The sequence below is a fragment of the Otolemur garnettii genome, unplaced genomic scaffold (assembly GCF_000181295.1).
Source record: "Otolemur garnettii isolate 467f Iridium unplaced genomic scaffold, OtoGar3 scaffold00055, whole genome shotgun sequence".
NCBI classification, from domain to species: domain Eukaryota; kingdom Metazoa; phylum Chordata; class Mammalia; order Primates; family Galagidae; genus Otolemur; species Otolemur garnettii.
Window position 1 is genome coordinate 7,001,931 of NW_003852450.1, and position 14,469 is coordinate 7,016,399.

The 14,469-nt window shown below is 51.4% G+C and overlaps 1 protein-coding gene across 1 annotated transcript in view; it reads right to left on the minus strand.

Annotated features, from left to right (window-relative positions):
* Window positions 1-14,469, minus strand: part of LGR6 (leucine rich repeat containing G protein-coupled receptor 6) — a 125,857-nt gene that overhangs the window by 9,271 nt on the left and 102,117 nt on the right. The window contains exons 7-16 of the mRNA XM_003792266.3: window positions 11,685-11,753; window positions 9,244-9,315; window positions 8,989-9,060; window positions 7,763-7,831; window positions 6,470-6,541; window positions 5,279-5,344; window positions 4,138-4,209; window positions 3,754-3,825; window positions 1,871-1,996; window positions 667-827 (exon numbers count right to left, since the gene is read on the minus strand). Coding sequence (XP_003792314.1) covers window positions 667-827; window positions 1,871-1,996; window positions 3,754-3,825; window positions 4,138-4,209; window positions 5,279-5,344; window positions 6,470-6,541; window positions 7,763-7,831; window positions 8,989-9,060; window positions 9,244-9,315; window positions 11,685-11,753 — 851 coding nt within the window. The remainder of the gene's footprint in view (window positions 1-666; window positions 828-1,870; window positions 1,997-3,753; window positions 3,826-4,137; window positions 4,210-5,278; window positions 5,345-6,469; window positions 6,542-7,762; window positions 7,832-8,988; window positions 9,061-9,243; window positions 9,316-11,684; window positions 11,754-14,469) is intronic.

The window sequence follows — 14,469 nt, forward strand, 5'->3', positions numbered from 1 at the left end:
CTCACAGCAACCTCCAACTCCTGGGCTCAAGCGAGTCTCCTGCCTCAGCCTCCCAAGTAGCTGGGACTACAGGCGCCTGCCACAGCGCCCGGCCATTTTTTGGTTGCAGCCATCATTGTTATTTGGCGGGCCCGGGCTGGGGATTCGAACCTGCCACCTTAGGTGTATGTGGCTGGCACCTTAGCCGCTTGAGCCATAGGCGCCGAGCCAGGTTCTAGGACATATTATGAAAGGATTTTTTTCTTTTTTCTGGAAGCGGTTTTAATTCAGTTAATTTAACTCAATCCTAGTTGGCTCAGATTGATGAAATAATGGGCCTGTCTCCTTTGAGAATGCCCTAAGTTTAAAGAAGAACATGGGAACTTCAAGGGCAGAGATACTAAGTGAGATGGTGCATGTGTGTGAGGAGCTTTCTGAACTGCAAAGGGGCCAGCCAATGCTGAGACATCACTTGTGCCATTGTTACCATCGTCACATTCTCCCAGGTACCTCTGAGTATAGCCTTGGAGAGACAAGGTGCAAACAGGTGGAGATTGCTCCGAGATCACAAGCAGCTCCTCTGCCTCCTCAGTTCCATCAGGTCCCCTCACTCAGCCCCGCAAGCCTCACCTCTAACTTCCTCCCCACAGCCCCCACCCTGCCCAGTCCAGAGCCCCTGTCACTCACAGTGGTTCTCTGCTTGTCCAGCAAGGAGGCCCAGGGGCCTCTTTGGAGTCTCCTCCTCATCAAGGTGAAAGTCTTCGGCCTCCCACTGCCCAGAGGCTTTGAAGAAGCTGGCACACAGGCCGTAGGCACAGCACTGGTAGGCATAGGGCACCTCTAGGATCCTGGGGGAGAGGGGAAGGGGGCTGCCTCAGTATGTTTGGGGCCTAAGACTTCAGTTTGAGATAAGAGATCCCCAGCCTGGGGAGCCAGACATTCAATACCTGCCCTTCAACCTCCAAGTGCCCCGATCCCTGTGCCAGCAGCCTCCTGGGCTTACTTTGTAAGGGTCTTGCAGCCTGACTCCTGACCTCCACGTGCCCTGATCACTGTGCCAGCAGCCTCCTGGGCTTACTTTGTACAGGTCTTGGAGCCTGACTCCTGGCTCTGAAGAGTACTGGACATATTCCAGTTTTTTCCTCGTTCATCTTAAGAACTGAGATGGGGAAAGAAACTTTCTGCCTGTTGTTTAAGGAGTCCCTTAGCGGGCGCAGAGAAAGGAACAGCTTCCCCAACGTCACACAGGCAGCAATTCATTTATATTTAAGGAGATAGGAATTCTCTTACTGGTTCTTTATCCTGACTCTCAGTGAGAGACCCACACGCTGTCCCTCCCTACGTTTGTGGGCATATCAGAGCTAGTTCAGTGCCCTCTGAGGGTGAGGGCAAATGCCTCAGGGCAACTCATTAGTTTGCAGCAGACAAGGCTTGGGCCACACAGGCTGTGCTGCTGCTGCTGCTGTGTGGAAGAGGCCTGGATGTCATTAGCACCAGGGACTGGCTGTGCAGCTTGTTTTCCACTCGTCAGTGCCCTGGGCTCTGCCCTGATCCCAGGGGCCCAGATGCTGCCCAAGTGAGGATGTGGGTGTATAGAACCTGCTGAGCAGCAGCAAGGCCTGGGGACTGTCGTATCCTCTTATTTTTGTCCCCACAGGTCCCAGTGTGCCCTAGGGTTGGTACTTGGGACAGGGGGAAATGCTGCAAAGAAGAGGAGGAAGGGGAGGCATGTACCAGACCCCGTGTAGGCTGGTGGGAGATTGAAAGAGCCAAACCCTAAGCCAGTAGGCTCTTCTCAGTATGAGGCCCTGTGGTTTTCTCCATGTCCCTCATAGCCTCCAGCTGCCCCAGGGCAAACCTGCCTAGGTGTGGGGGAAAGCCAGGCCCTCACCTCAGTCTGGGGAAACTGTCCTTGGAGAAGGCCTGAGATAGAGCCAGGTTCCCTTTGAGCTTCAGATGTATCAGGCCCCCGAGTCCGGCCAGGGGCAGTGTGGTCAGCTGGTTGTTTGTCAGATCCCTAGGACAGTGGATGGTCAGGGTTATTGGCAGTCAGTGGGATTGCTGAAGGGGCGGGGCTGTGCTGAGGGTGTGGCCAGTGCGCCTGGGATGGAAGCAAGAGGAGAGGAGCAAAGGACAGAAGATCAGCTTAGAAGAAAGCATTGTGTCCTGGGGAGGGAGGGCAGCCCAGAGTTGCCACAGGCACCATTTACAGGTGTTCACTCATTCATTCAACAAACACTGGGTACCAACTATGTATCAGGGACTGTTCTAACTGAATGCCAAGCTGTCCCATTTTGTAGGTAACAGAGCTCCCCCAACCACTGCTCCTGTGCCCAGCTCTGAATACCATCCAGGAATCCCTGCCCAGTCCCCTGGGGGACCTTTGAATTGTTATTTCCCCCAAACCCCCTGCCCTTCCTCTCACTTTTCTGATGATACAAGAGACCAGAGTCTGGGATTGGACAGAGCTGGCCATCAGGTCACAAACAGGGATTGGGTCATCCATTCCATCTTGCTGTGCCTGCTGTGCAGCCAGAGGTGAGGACATACACGGTCTTCTACCGGAGACACGTTAGAGGAAGCCAGGGCTCCAAACCAAACACCACGACCACAGACTGTGCGTCGTGGAAACAGCCCTGGACTGGAAGGCAGGAAACCTGGCGCTGTCACCAGCTCACTGTGTAACCAAGGGGAGTCACAAATCTGCCTGAATTTCAATGTCCTCATCTTTCAAAGGGATAAAAATATCTACCCTACCTATCTGGCAGGAATAGTGCAAACGGGAGAGGGAAGGCAGGGGTGAGAGTTTTGCAGCGACACAGCCCAGAGCCCAGAGAGCCTCGGCCTGTGGAGGAATTATGTGTTTCTGGGAGCCCCATGTTCTGGCTCTTGGCTTTGAACAAGCTTCTCCTTCTAGGCCTGTGGTTCTCAACCTTCCTATTGCCATGGCCTTTTAATACAGTTCCTGTGGGTCGTGACCCACACAGTTTGAGAACCACTGCTCTAGACCTTGGAAGCCTCACCTGTGAAGTGAGGGGTGCAGGACTAGATGAGCTCTGAGATTGGGGTTCAAGCTAACCCAAAGAAGTGATTGTGTTAACCAGAAAAGGGCCTCATGTGGGTAGACATGCCTTTAGGATTCGTAGCTTGGCAAGCAGGCAGCACGATGTCAGCTTCCCCTTGGCCGGGAGTCTTGGTGCAGTGAATGACCTGCTGCACATACAGTATGTGGCCCCTATCAGAGGCCCCTTCAGGCCCTGACATACATGCAGCCAGCACTGCTTGTTCCCTGTTTATATCCTATGTAATTTAAAGGACCTGAGGTCCCTTCCTGCTCCACAGAATGGGACCCCTCCAGAGTAATGCTCACGGAGAGGACTCCAAGCTCTCTGAGACCAGGCTCCCACATCTGCTGCCACCCATCTGTGTGTGAAGGAGTGAAGAAGTTCCAGGCCTATCTGTCCCCTTTATCAGTACACACTGCGGGCGGGCGGGAGAGCATGAGGGAGGGCCGAGGCTGCCAAAGTGTTACAGAACATTAGCAGAGGATGTTCCACAGTGTGCAAGAGACGGGCTCTGTTTATCAGGCCCCACAGTCTCTAAAACGGACTGTCAGAATGATTGATTAGGCTGAGGCCTATCTCCTAGGGATGTGCAGTCATTTATGCATGTCCATGTTCTAGGGTGTTCTGGGGTGGCCCTCCTGGTCCCCCAGCCAGCCCATAGTCCCAGCTGGTCCCCCACGTCCTGAAGGAGAGCTCAGTGGCCACTTACAGCTTGACCAGGGAGCGCAGGGTTGAGAAGGCCTCAGGGTGAATGGACCGGATGGCATTCCAGCTAAGGTCCCTGCAAGCAGAGAGAGTATGACAGGAGGGGACAGAGACATGTAGCAGACTCCTTGTTCCCATTGTGGGCTCTCCCTCCCACACTCCCATCTGACCTGCCCCCAGGAGCGGTTGCCTTAGCCTTTTGGGGAAGTTACCAACTGCTGCCCACCTCCTGACCGGCCATGACCATAGGAACAGGGGACATGGTAGCCTGGCTGCAGAACCTCATGGCCCCCTGCTTGAACTGTACATGTGCACCATGGATATAAGCGTGCCTGGCAGAGGGATAGTGGCTCCTCCCCACCCACCCCTGGTTGCTGTGGGTACTCACAGGGATTGCAGTGAGCTCAGCTGGCTGAAGGTGTCTGCTCCGATTTCCCAAATGCAGTTGTGTTGGAGGCCACTAGGGCAGTAAGAGAGGCTGGATGAGACAGCATGCTTAGGCCTTGGCTCTGCTCCATGCCCCCCGAGCACTGGGAGGAATAAAGGAGAGCCCCCCACTTCTCCTGGCACAGGAAGAAAGGGCCCAGCCCGAGGAAGTCACCAGAATTAAAGGGAAAACAAGGGGATCCGGTTGCCTTGGGTAAGTGGGTCAGGAGACAAAGCCACAAAACCATCCCTGTGGCCCAAAAGGGAGTCGGCTTCCAGTGTTCCCACTGGGCCTGGCTCCCAGCCCAGAGGAACTGCCCCCCACACCTCCCTATTGCCGTGGGTCCTCTCGACCCTAGCCTAGCAGCAGAATGCTGCCCAACCCTTGGACAGCCCAAGTGACCGGCCAGAGCTGAGAAGCAGAGCTCAGAAGACCGGCTGTCTAAATGGGAGACAGACCCTGGGCCTTGGCCACATCCAAGACCTTCCTTCTTTGTTACCTAGACAAACAGAAAAGAACCTCATACCTCTACCTTGCCCTGGCCCCAAAAGGCATCACCCTGTCCTGAAGCAGGAGACAGGCACAGGGAGACTCAGGAGGCCATGCTAGCTTGAGGAAGCAGGAGCTGGGTAAACAGAGCTCAGAGAACTTTAAAGTGATTTGTCTTCGTGAAATCTGAATCCCACATTTGTTCTTCCACATATGATTGTGTATGTCTGTGTATATGTGAACACATATATACGTGTGTGTTTATGGGGTGTGGAAAACAAGAGAACAAGCTCCGTAGTACAGGGTGCGTCCAGCTCCTTAAAGCCTTCCCCTGTCCAACCCCGTCCTGTTCCAACACTGGCCCTAGTCAGCACTGACTCATAGGAATCACCTTGAGACTCCTTTCAGTCACTGGCTCTTGGGTCTGTCATCTGTGAGCCCTATAGGTCTTGTTTAGTCCTCTGCCAAGCTCCCAGCCCTAAACCCTAGTGGGTTCAACAAATCAGAGAAGGAGGGAATGCCAGGGTGCACTTGGCCATGGCTGACTCCCTCCCCTTCAACCTGCCCAGAGGCTGGCTTGCATGCCTCTGTCTCCCTGTACCCCTAGACTCACATTTCCTCCAGCTTCTGACACCTGTGAAGGCTGGGAAGCTCCTCAATTTGATTATGAGACAGTTCCCTGGAGAAAAGAGAAAGGCCAGGTCTGGGGTGAAGCAGGGGTTATGTGAGGGCTGGGGGACTCTGGTCAGGCTATGTTTTCCTGTCAAGTAGCAGAGGGCCATGGGGACCTCACAGGGACATGGCTATTAACACACCTTACCCCAGGATACCAGTTTTCCCAATTAGCTCTCTCTGTACTTCTCCCTCCTGAGTCCCATCCCTCTCTGGGTCTAGATGGGGTGGATTTGGCATTTTCCAGTGGGGCTACCTTATCACTTGATGGCCTGAAGGACCCTGGGAGGACCCTGGGGAAAGGGGAACAGACAATAAGAGGGGTGTGGTGAGGAGGAAAGAGGCAGAGTGGGGCACAGGGGCGCTAACACAGACAGCAAAGAGCACATCAGGCCCTACTGAGTAAACAGGGCAATGCCGATTCAAGCACCTGTGACCACCATTTTTGGAGTTGGCAGAGATGAGCAGAGCTGGAGGATCCATAGGGACCATCTAGCCAACTCCTTAACTTAACAGACAAGGAACCTGAGGCCCAGAGACGGGACAGGACTTCCCAAGGCCACTGTGCCAACCAGTGACAAAGCCGCGTCTAGAGCCCACTTCTCCAGACCCCAACTCCAGAGCTCTCACCATACACCATGTGTTGGCCCACCCAGTAATGGGGTTATGGCCCCTGGTCAGGAGCATTATATTCAAGCTGGAGTCAAAGGAAAGAGCCCCTTGACCTTGGAGGCCTCTTGAGTACCTCCGTGGACCCAGAAGTGATCAATTTTCTTTTATAGAGTAATAATGCTGTTTGTTGGCATTATGCATAGGTGCTGTCTGTATAATTTTTTCCAACCTTCACAAATTTATACACATTTTATAGACGAGGAAACTGAAGCTCAGAGATGTTAAAAAATGAGTCCAAACTAATAGTAAGTGGCAGAGCTGGGCCCTGTCTAACTTCAAAGACCATTGTCTTTTCATTTTGAATAAGAGAAGACAGCCCCTTCCCTCTGGGGCAGGTCCTCAGCAGGAGCCTAAGCTGTCCCACTCTCCAGGAAGAGATGTGACCAAGTGGGACAGGAGAAGAGGCCTTTTGGGGGCAGGGGCACTGTGCCAAGACTGTAGAATGCTGTGAGCCACTTACAGAACTCGGAGCTTGGGCAGCTGTTGGCACATCCCGGATGGGAGCAGCTGGATGCCTGCACGGGTCAGGGTCCTGCAGGGAGAACAGAGACAGAGCTGGCACCAGGCCCAGGGCCCTGCCATTCCCAGCCACCATCTCCAGCTCCTAATACAGTCATGGGATGACAGGGCTAACAAAAGAGAGATGTGGAAGGAGAGAGAGAGAGCAGGGGGTGGGGCTCCTAGGATGGACAGGAGCAAGCCCTGGCATCTGAGCACCAAGCTTCCCTGGGCCTAGAGAAGCTGGGTGGTGGGGGAGAGGAGAAAGAGGGCCATAGCACAGGGCATCTGCATGACAGGCAGTCCCTGCACCCCCAAACCCACCCCACCTACCTCCAGCCCATCCCCACCCCATGTCTCATAAGGGTCTCCAACAGCACTGGGTCTGTAGGAAAGGGGAAAAAAATCTTCTCTGCTCCAAGGACCTTAAGAGTGATAGCCATTGGCAGGGGGTAGACAGGAAAAAAAAAAAAACACACCTAGTCAAACCATGGGAACCAAGCACAGAGTTTGCTTTCTGTGTCTTGCAGGAGGGGAAAAGAGATGGAAAAGAGGAGAAGAACCAGGAGCTAGGGGAGAGAGGGTTGTGGGGTAGGTTGGGGAGCAGGCTGGGCTTAGGGACAGGGTGTCCTAGAAAGGACCCAAGGCCAAGGTCATCTTTCATGAACTATGACTTCCGTCATGGAAACTTTTCCACAAGCCAGCAGATCTAGAGGGAAGACAATAGAGGCAAAGAGGAGAGTTCCCATCCCAGCAATGCCATGAATGAGCTTTGTGCTAATGAGCTTTGTGGTGTGGGGCAGGGCAGCTGACCTCTCACACACTTACTCTGGGTGTTGGCTTGTTTCATTCATTCACTTAAATGTACTGAGGGCCTACTATGCTTTGTCACTCCCTCCCTCCACTCCACAGGATATAATAGTAGAAAATGCAAGAACATCTTGGTTGGAATCGAGCTTCAGAAAGGCAAAGGAGATGGGTTTGCCCTGGCCTCCTCCCATCCCAGGTCCTCAGTGTTCCCACGACTTGGGGGCCTGAGGTCATACCGAAGAAATCCAAGTGTGGTGATGAGGGGAAGAGCAGCTTGCTCACCCCATCCCACTAGCCACATTGGGAGGTGGCTGTGGGTTCCTGGGGCTCAGCAAGCAGTCAAGGCAGGCCAGGTAAGGGGGAAGCAAGGATTCTGTACAGCCTTCCTGGGAAGGGTGAATATGGAGGGGGTGAGATAAGGAGGAGAGAGAGAAAATCCACTCACAGAATCTCCAGGCTGGTGGTGCCTTTGAGATCTGGGAACTCCTGGATGTCAGTGGCACCATTCAGGGATCTGGAAACAGAGACAATAAGCTCTGAGGGGTGGTGGGGTGGGGTCTGCAGACCTTAGCATCCCAGCTCTCAACCCTCAGCCTTCTCTCCCCACAGGGACTCCACCTTCTGGGGAAATGTTATTCTTCCCTGCAACCTCCCTCAAATCAGCCACCCAGGCCCTGGTAGAGGCTCAGCACAGCCCAGCCCAGGCTAAGCCAGGCAAACCTCAGGCCTCAGCTTGCAAAGAAAACAAAGGCCAGTGACAGAAATCTCTGACTTAGCTTGGGTGATTCTGAAAGAGACCTTGGCTACTGGGCTTTGCTTATGAGAGCCCGAGATAGGGCCTCCTCTAATTTATCATCTGCTCTGTCATTTCTCTTAAATGCTATAAACTGATGGCGCCACACCATCAGCAGGTCCCGTGTGATGCACCCACACGGGACCTGCTAATAGCAGGAGCACAAAAGAACGAGTGTTGTCTAAAGGAGTCCGGCAATGATCCCAGAATCTAAAGTCAAAGGTTCTGGGTTCATGCCTGAGCAGGACCCAAGCACCTCATAGTCCATCTGTAAAATGGTCCAACAACACCTGCCTCACAGAGATGAAGATGAAAATCAGTAATGAACGTAAAGGTGAAGCATGTGCTTTGAAGATGTTAGCTATGTGACTGTGATGCTACAGTGTGCTTGTTAGGAGAGGTGGGACTTGGGCTGGGAATTAAAAAAACAAGAGAGGAAACAAAGGAGCACCTTCAGGCCAAAGGTGACAGAGATGGCACAGCAAGGGGCCCAAGGATCTTGCTCTAAGGCCACTGGAAGACCAGCCTTGAGAATATACAGTATTCAGAACCTCATCCCAGTCCTTTAAAGAAAAGCTGCCATGCACAGGATAAAACCAAAGAGACCAGATAAAACTCCTTGGCTAAGGAGAAGGGCCCTGGTCATCCATCTGAGACCTGGGGAGAAGCCACAGGTCAGGGAGCGGGAGGGAGGCTGTTAAGTCCAGACAGATCTGGGAATAGGTCTCAACAAAGCAGAGGCCTGCAGCCTTGATGATCCCGCCTTCTAGGGGTTGTGCCTTGCAGGCCAGAGGTCTGTAGGAAAAAGGCAGGAGACAGCAAGAAGGAGAGAAGAAAGGGGGCGTCCAGGCTGTGGCAGCCATCAGGTGCCAACTTACAGCGTGTGCAGTTTTGGCAGGTACTGGAATGCTGACCTTCCCACAAACTGGATGGGGTTATCATAAAAGTGTCTGGAAGAAAAAGGTCCAAACGCTGAATTCAGTTTTTCAGTCCTTTCCACTGGGACTATGGCAGCCCCTCCCACACCCCTGCCTCCTCGGTGCTTCCAAGGGAAGTCTCTCTGGCCTCTCCAACCTCTGTCCCTTTTCCCTAAACACTGTTCAGTATCAAGAGACTAAAAAAGTAGTACTCACATTGTCTGTAGCAGAGGGTTCCCCATAAAGGCCTTTTCTGGGATGGCCTTGATGTTGTTGTTATGGAAACCCCTGGAAGACAAGACCAAGGAGGTGATCCAGACTTGGAGGAAAGTGTGGAGAGGGGGACACAGGGGGCTTTTGGAAGTCCAACTATGTCTACGGCCATACCACCCTGAATGCGCCCAATCTTGTCTGGATGTCCAACTAGATAGGCCCTAAGACAAAAGAGACGGCAGCCTGGAGAGTCCAGGTTCAAATCTTTTTCTTCTTTGTTCAATCCACACCTATTCTTTCCCTAACAAGTGTGGAGATACTGTGGGATGGAGTTTTGACTGCAGGCCTCAGGAAGCCTGTGGGAGCAGCTCAAGAGCAAGAGGCTGAGTGCAGGTCCCAAGAGGGGCACCCTCTCCTTAGTCACTTGTGGGACCCCAGTGGGTCCCAAGAAGAAGCCAAGAGTATTTAAGAGAAGGAGGATGCAGAAAAAACAGAGCTTCCAGGGGATCCTAGGGTGAGCGATGTTCCTCAAATGGAGGCTGGCTTGACCTCAAGGCCCCGACATGAGGCAACACAGAAGTGTCAAGAGCCGTAGCAGTGGGAGGGACAAGGTGCAGAATCTGATGTCGAATGACTGTAGATGGCATGAGGGGGAGATGAGGAACATGGCCCCAGTGGAGCATTTGGGATCTGGAAACCAGAAATCATGTGTTTGGTTGGTTGAGAAGAACATTTCAAAATAACTAACTTGTTGGACTGAAAAGTACATCATCCGTGCTGAACTGGATCTCTTCTGACATCCTCTTTTTCCTTGCAAGTTTCTGGTTTCTCTTTGTGTACTGGCCTCGGCTCACCTCTCTCTTCCTCCTGCTGCCCCATCATTATTTCCATCTTCATGTTATCTCACTCACAGATTCACCCTCAAACACCTCTGGCCAATGCCACCCACCCAGCCCTGTTTGTTCTTCCATTCCTTCCATTTGCTCATTATATTTTTTTGAACGCCCCTCTCCTTTGCATCTAGTGCCAGGCCAAGTTCTGAGGGATTTAGAAGTTTATAAGATACAGGTCCTATCCTCAACCATTTTTCTCTGAAGAGATGATGGATGGATGGGTGGACAGATGAATGGATGGACACATACTTCTCTATACCTGTATTTGTTTTCCCCTGCTAACTTAGGTCTCTGCTCTCTCTTCCCTGGTGCTTTCTTCTTTCCTGTCTCAATGCCTTTACATACCCTGTTCCCTCCATGCCCTCTTGATTGATCAAATCTCATCTTTCTCTTGTGATCCAGCTCAAAGGAAAAAAATTCAGACCTTGATGACCCTTTGGCAGTGGAGGACTTCTAGTCATTTCTCATTCAGACATTTCTTCTGACTGCTCCAGCTTAGCTGTGACCTCCTTATCTGCTACCTAAATCTGGCATGCGTACCTTCAAACTTCTAGATGAGGTGAGTGGCATGGGGCTAGCACTAAAAGTTTTAGCTGGCAGGAGCTAGAAAGAGGTGATGCTGCCTGAGAGTTTGGGTCTGTTCATGAACCTCCAAGGCCCCTTTAATCTAGTCCCTGTAGCTGTACAGTAGAGCTCTTACCGTTTCCTGAGGGCTCCCCTCCAGCAAGGCTGCTCCCCCTCCTGGGGTCATCCCTCAGCTAGCCTCTGCCAACTCAGCTTCCTATCTGGGTCTTTACTTACATAGTTCCTTCCTTTGAAATGCCTCCCCTTATCCACCACTGCCACATAAATCTCATTCATCCTTTAAGGCTAATCAAAGGATTAGTCCACAGTGATCTTTCTAGGTTACTCTGAACTCCCATCCATCATTTTAGCTAATACTACATAATTAATGGTCAGAATTATACACTGTTTAGTCCTGTTTTACATATGTTACTTTATCTCCTCAATGAGGATGAAGCCTCCTCAGAGAGGGCCATGTTACTCTGACCCCTCATTCTTGTTCACCACCAAGCACCAGGCTGGGTACACGGGGTGCTCAGTAAATATGGAAACAAAATGATAAATGGTAGCTATGGGGAACCAGAGCCAACTTCTCAGTCCCCCTGGGGACAAGGTACTTAGGAGTGACCCTGTAAGCCAGTGCCCAGTTCCTCTCCCCATTCTTCTCTGGATACATCCCAACAAAGGCAGGGACAGTGCCACCGCAGGCTACCAGGAGGTGGCTTATGCCATGTGTTTTCCCAGGCTGGAAGGGCCCAGGGCCATTTCTGCTGATGACACCCCCCTTCCCCCGGAAACACTCAAAGCCAAGTTAATGAGGCCTGGGACTACTTAGAGCTGCAGTGGGGGCTGGGGAGGGCAGGCAGCTACATCTTTTACAAGGACCATGGCAGATGGGGAGGTGAGGGCACGAGGGAGGCCCAGGCTGGCTTCAGCCCCTGCGCCTGGGAGAAGAGGACACCCACAGAAACCAACAGAGGCACTTACAGTTCCTGCAGTCTGCCCAGGGTCCGGATGGCCACGGGGAACTCCTGCAGCTCGTTATAATTCAGGTCTCTGGAATAGAAAGCAGAGTAGTCATTAGAGTAAAGGCTTAATGGGGCACGTCAGGGTCCCCGAGACATGGAAACTTGGCTCTGGGTTGGCCAGGGAGATGGGTTTTCCAATCTGTTGGATCCAGCTGCCAATGTCTAGAAATACATTTTTGGAATGTTTGTGCTCCATTCCTGCTCCACAAATCCTTAGGCTTGGAACCTTCCTGGCAGCAGAACTGTTTTTTTTTGGGGGGGGCACATATTTCAGGGGTGTGGATCACTGGAATCGCTTCCCTCAAAATAGTCCCCACCAGCTTAAGAAAGTTTCTCAAGCCTTTGGAGACATCGGGGGAGGGAGCCCAGAGAAAAACTGCATGATCTTTAATACCTTATCAGCAGCACTATGGATTCTGGAAGGTTCCTCAGGTGACTACCTTAGCTATCTGGGTTTTGCCATCCTTTTCTGTAAAAATGGACAGCAATGTTTCTTCTCTTTGGTGATGATGATATGATAGCTAGTATTTATTTTCTCTTACCTTTTTATTCATTTTTCAGTTTTTTTTTACAATGAACATATAACACATGTATCAAAAAACGATGAAGTCATTTTTTTTTTTTTTTCAGTTTTTGGCTGGGACTGGGTTTGAACCCATCACCTCTGGCATATGGGGCTGGCACCCTACTCCTTTGAGCCACAGGTGCTGCCCTTTTTTTTGAGACAGAGTCTCACTATGTTATCCTGGATAGAGTGCTATGGAGTCACAGCTCACAGCAACCTCAGTCTCTAGGGCTTAAGTGATTCTCTTGACTCAGCCTCCCAAGTAGCTGGACTATAGGTGCCCACCACAATGCCCAGCTATTTTTAGTGGTAGTTGTCGTTGTTTGGGGGACCCAGGCTGGATTCAAACCCACCAGCTCTGGTGTGTGTGGCTGGCGCCCTAGCCGCTTGAGCTACAGGTGCTCAGCCTGAAGTCAATTTTTTTTTTTGAAGTCAATTTTTAAAAGGAGGTAGTAACTCAGGTTAACAAGGAGATGGGGAAATGAGCATTCTGATAAACTATTAGTGGGACCCTATTAAAGGTGTCCAAGGTTTTAGAAACTAACTGACAATATCTTTTCAAATTTAAAGATTCATACCCAAGTACTCCAAGTCTCGGAATTCATCCTTCAGAAAAAGCCTAGCCCAGTGCTCAGAACAGCACCGCATGGCCACCAGGAGCACAATATCCACCCGCAAGTGATCACAACTGCTCCCTCTTTTAAGGGGCCTTCTGTGTTTGGGTCCTTTGTGCGGATAACGGGGAAAAGGGAAGGAGGGGAAATGGGAGAGGCTGGGAACAAATTCAGTTTTTCTCAGCAAAGATTTAGAATGCTTGTGACAAACAGAAAAGAACCCCAGAGGCACAGGAACTCCAGTGACCGAGGCAGGTGCTTGGATTTTGAGGGGGACAGATAGCAAAGAGTGACTGGGAAGTAGAGCCTGAGAGCTACTGAGGACTTTTAGAAAGTTTTCCTCCATGTTATATGATGCAATTCCCTCTGCCATGGTTACAAGAGACTTCAGAAGAGATATTAATTTTCAAATTTTAAAGTTGGTTTATGTTTTCTTTAGTGGTCAATGAGTTAGCCCCATGGACTGAATTTTTGCGGGGAGGAGGTGCTGTCCTGATGCCTCTAAAGTCCTGTTGCTTGGGTGTATGCTCCCAGGTCTTGTCAACGGGGCACGGGGCAGGAGGACTCAGTTACAACATCCATCTGGAGCCTCCCAAGGTGACCCTAGCCCAGCTCCTCGGCTGCTTAAAGCCACCCTTGCCCTGACAACTTTCGCAGCTGTCCAGTGTCAGAGCAGAGGGGACCACGTGGAAGCCCTTTAATTACAGAGTGATTTGGCAGGGGTTTGTGGATAAATACCATGTTAACACAGAGATAATGACAGGCTCCTCTGCATGACAGGGTCATTACACTTAATAGTCCACAGGTAGAGCCAGGAACCCAACCCAAAGGCCAGAGGAGAAGTGACAGGCGTCTGGCAGCCAGTGAGCTGGGTAATTGTTCCACACTACACACACACACACACACACACACACACACACACTCTAATTACCTGATTACCCTCAGACTGCCCTGGTGATCTTGGGTAATTACAGTATGAAACCCCCTCTGCTCCATCCTTAGTGAGTCAGACACCTTTGCCTCTCATGCGTCAAACCTTGGTCACTCACAGAGAGGTCCCCAGGGGCTGTGTGAAGGATGTGGTCAAGCTGAGGCCAGGATGTGTGCAGAGCACTTTAACTGAAACCAGAGGAATTTTCAAACTGTGGACATCCTGGAGCTCTACCAGGGGCTATAGAAGATGCCTTGAAAATCAGGTTGATGTGAGGATAGAGGCAGCAAAGTAGATGTCTTCTTTTTGATCTTAAATTGCATAAATGATTCATCTTTACATCTCAGTGTTTCAAAATCAGGTGCTCCCCTTATAAGTTGGCTCAGCTCACCTGGGAATTTTGCACTGTTGCCCAAGGAGAACTAAATTTCTCACAAGTGACTTGGAAGTCTCTTCTATTGAAAAGCCCTAGTATTGGCTCAGTGCCTGTGGTCAAGTGGCTAAGGTGCCAGCTATATACACCTAAGGTGGCAGTTTCGAATCCAGCCCGGGCCCGCCAAACAACAATGATGGCTGCAACCAAAAAATAGCCAGGCATTGTGGCAGGCGCCTGTGGTCCCAGCTACTTGGGAGG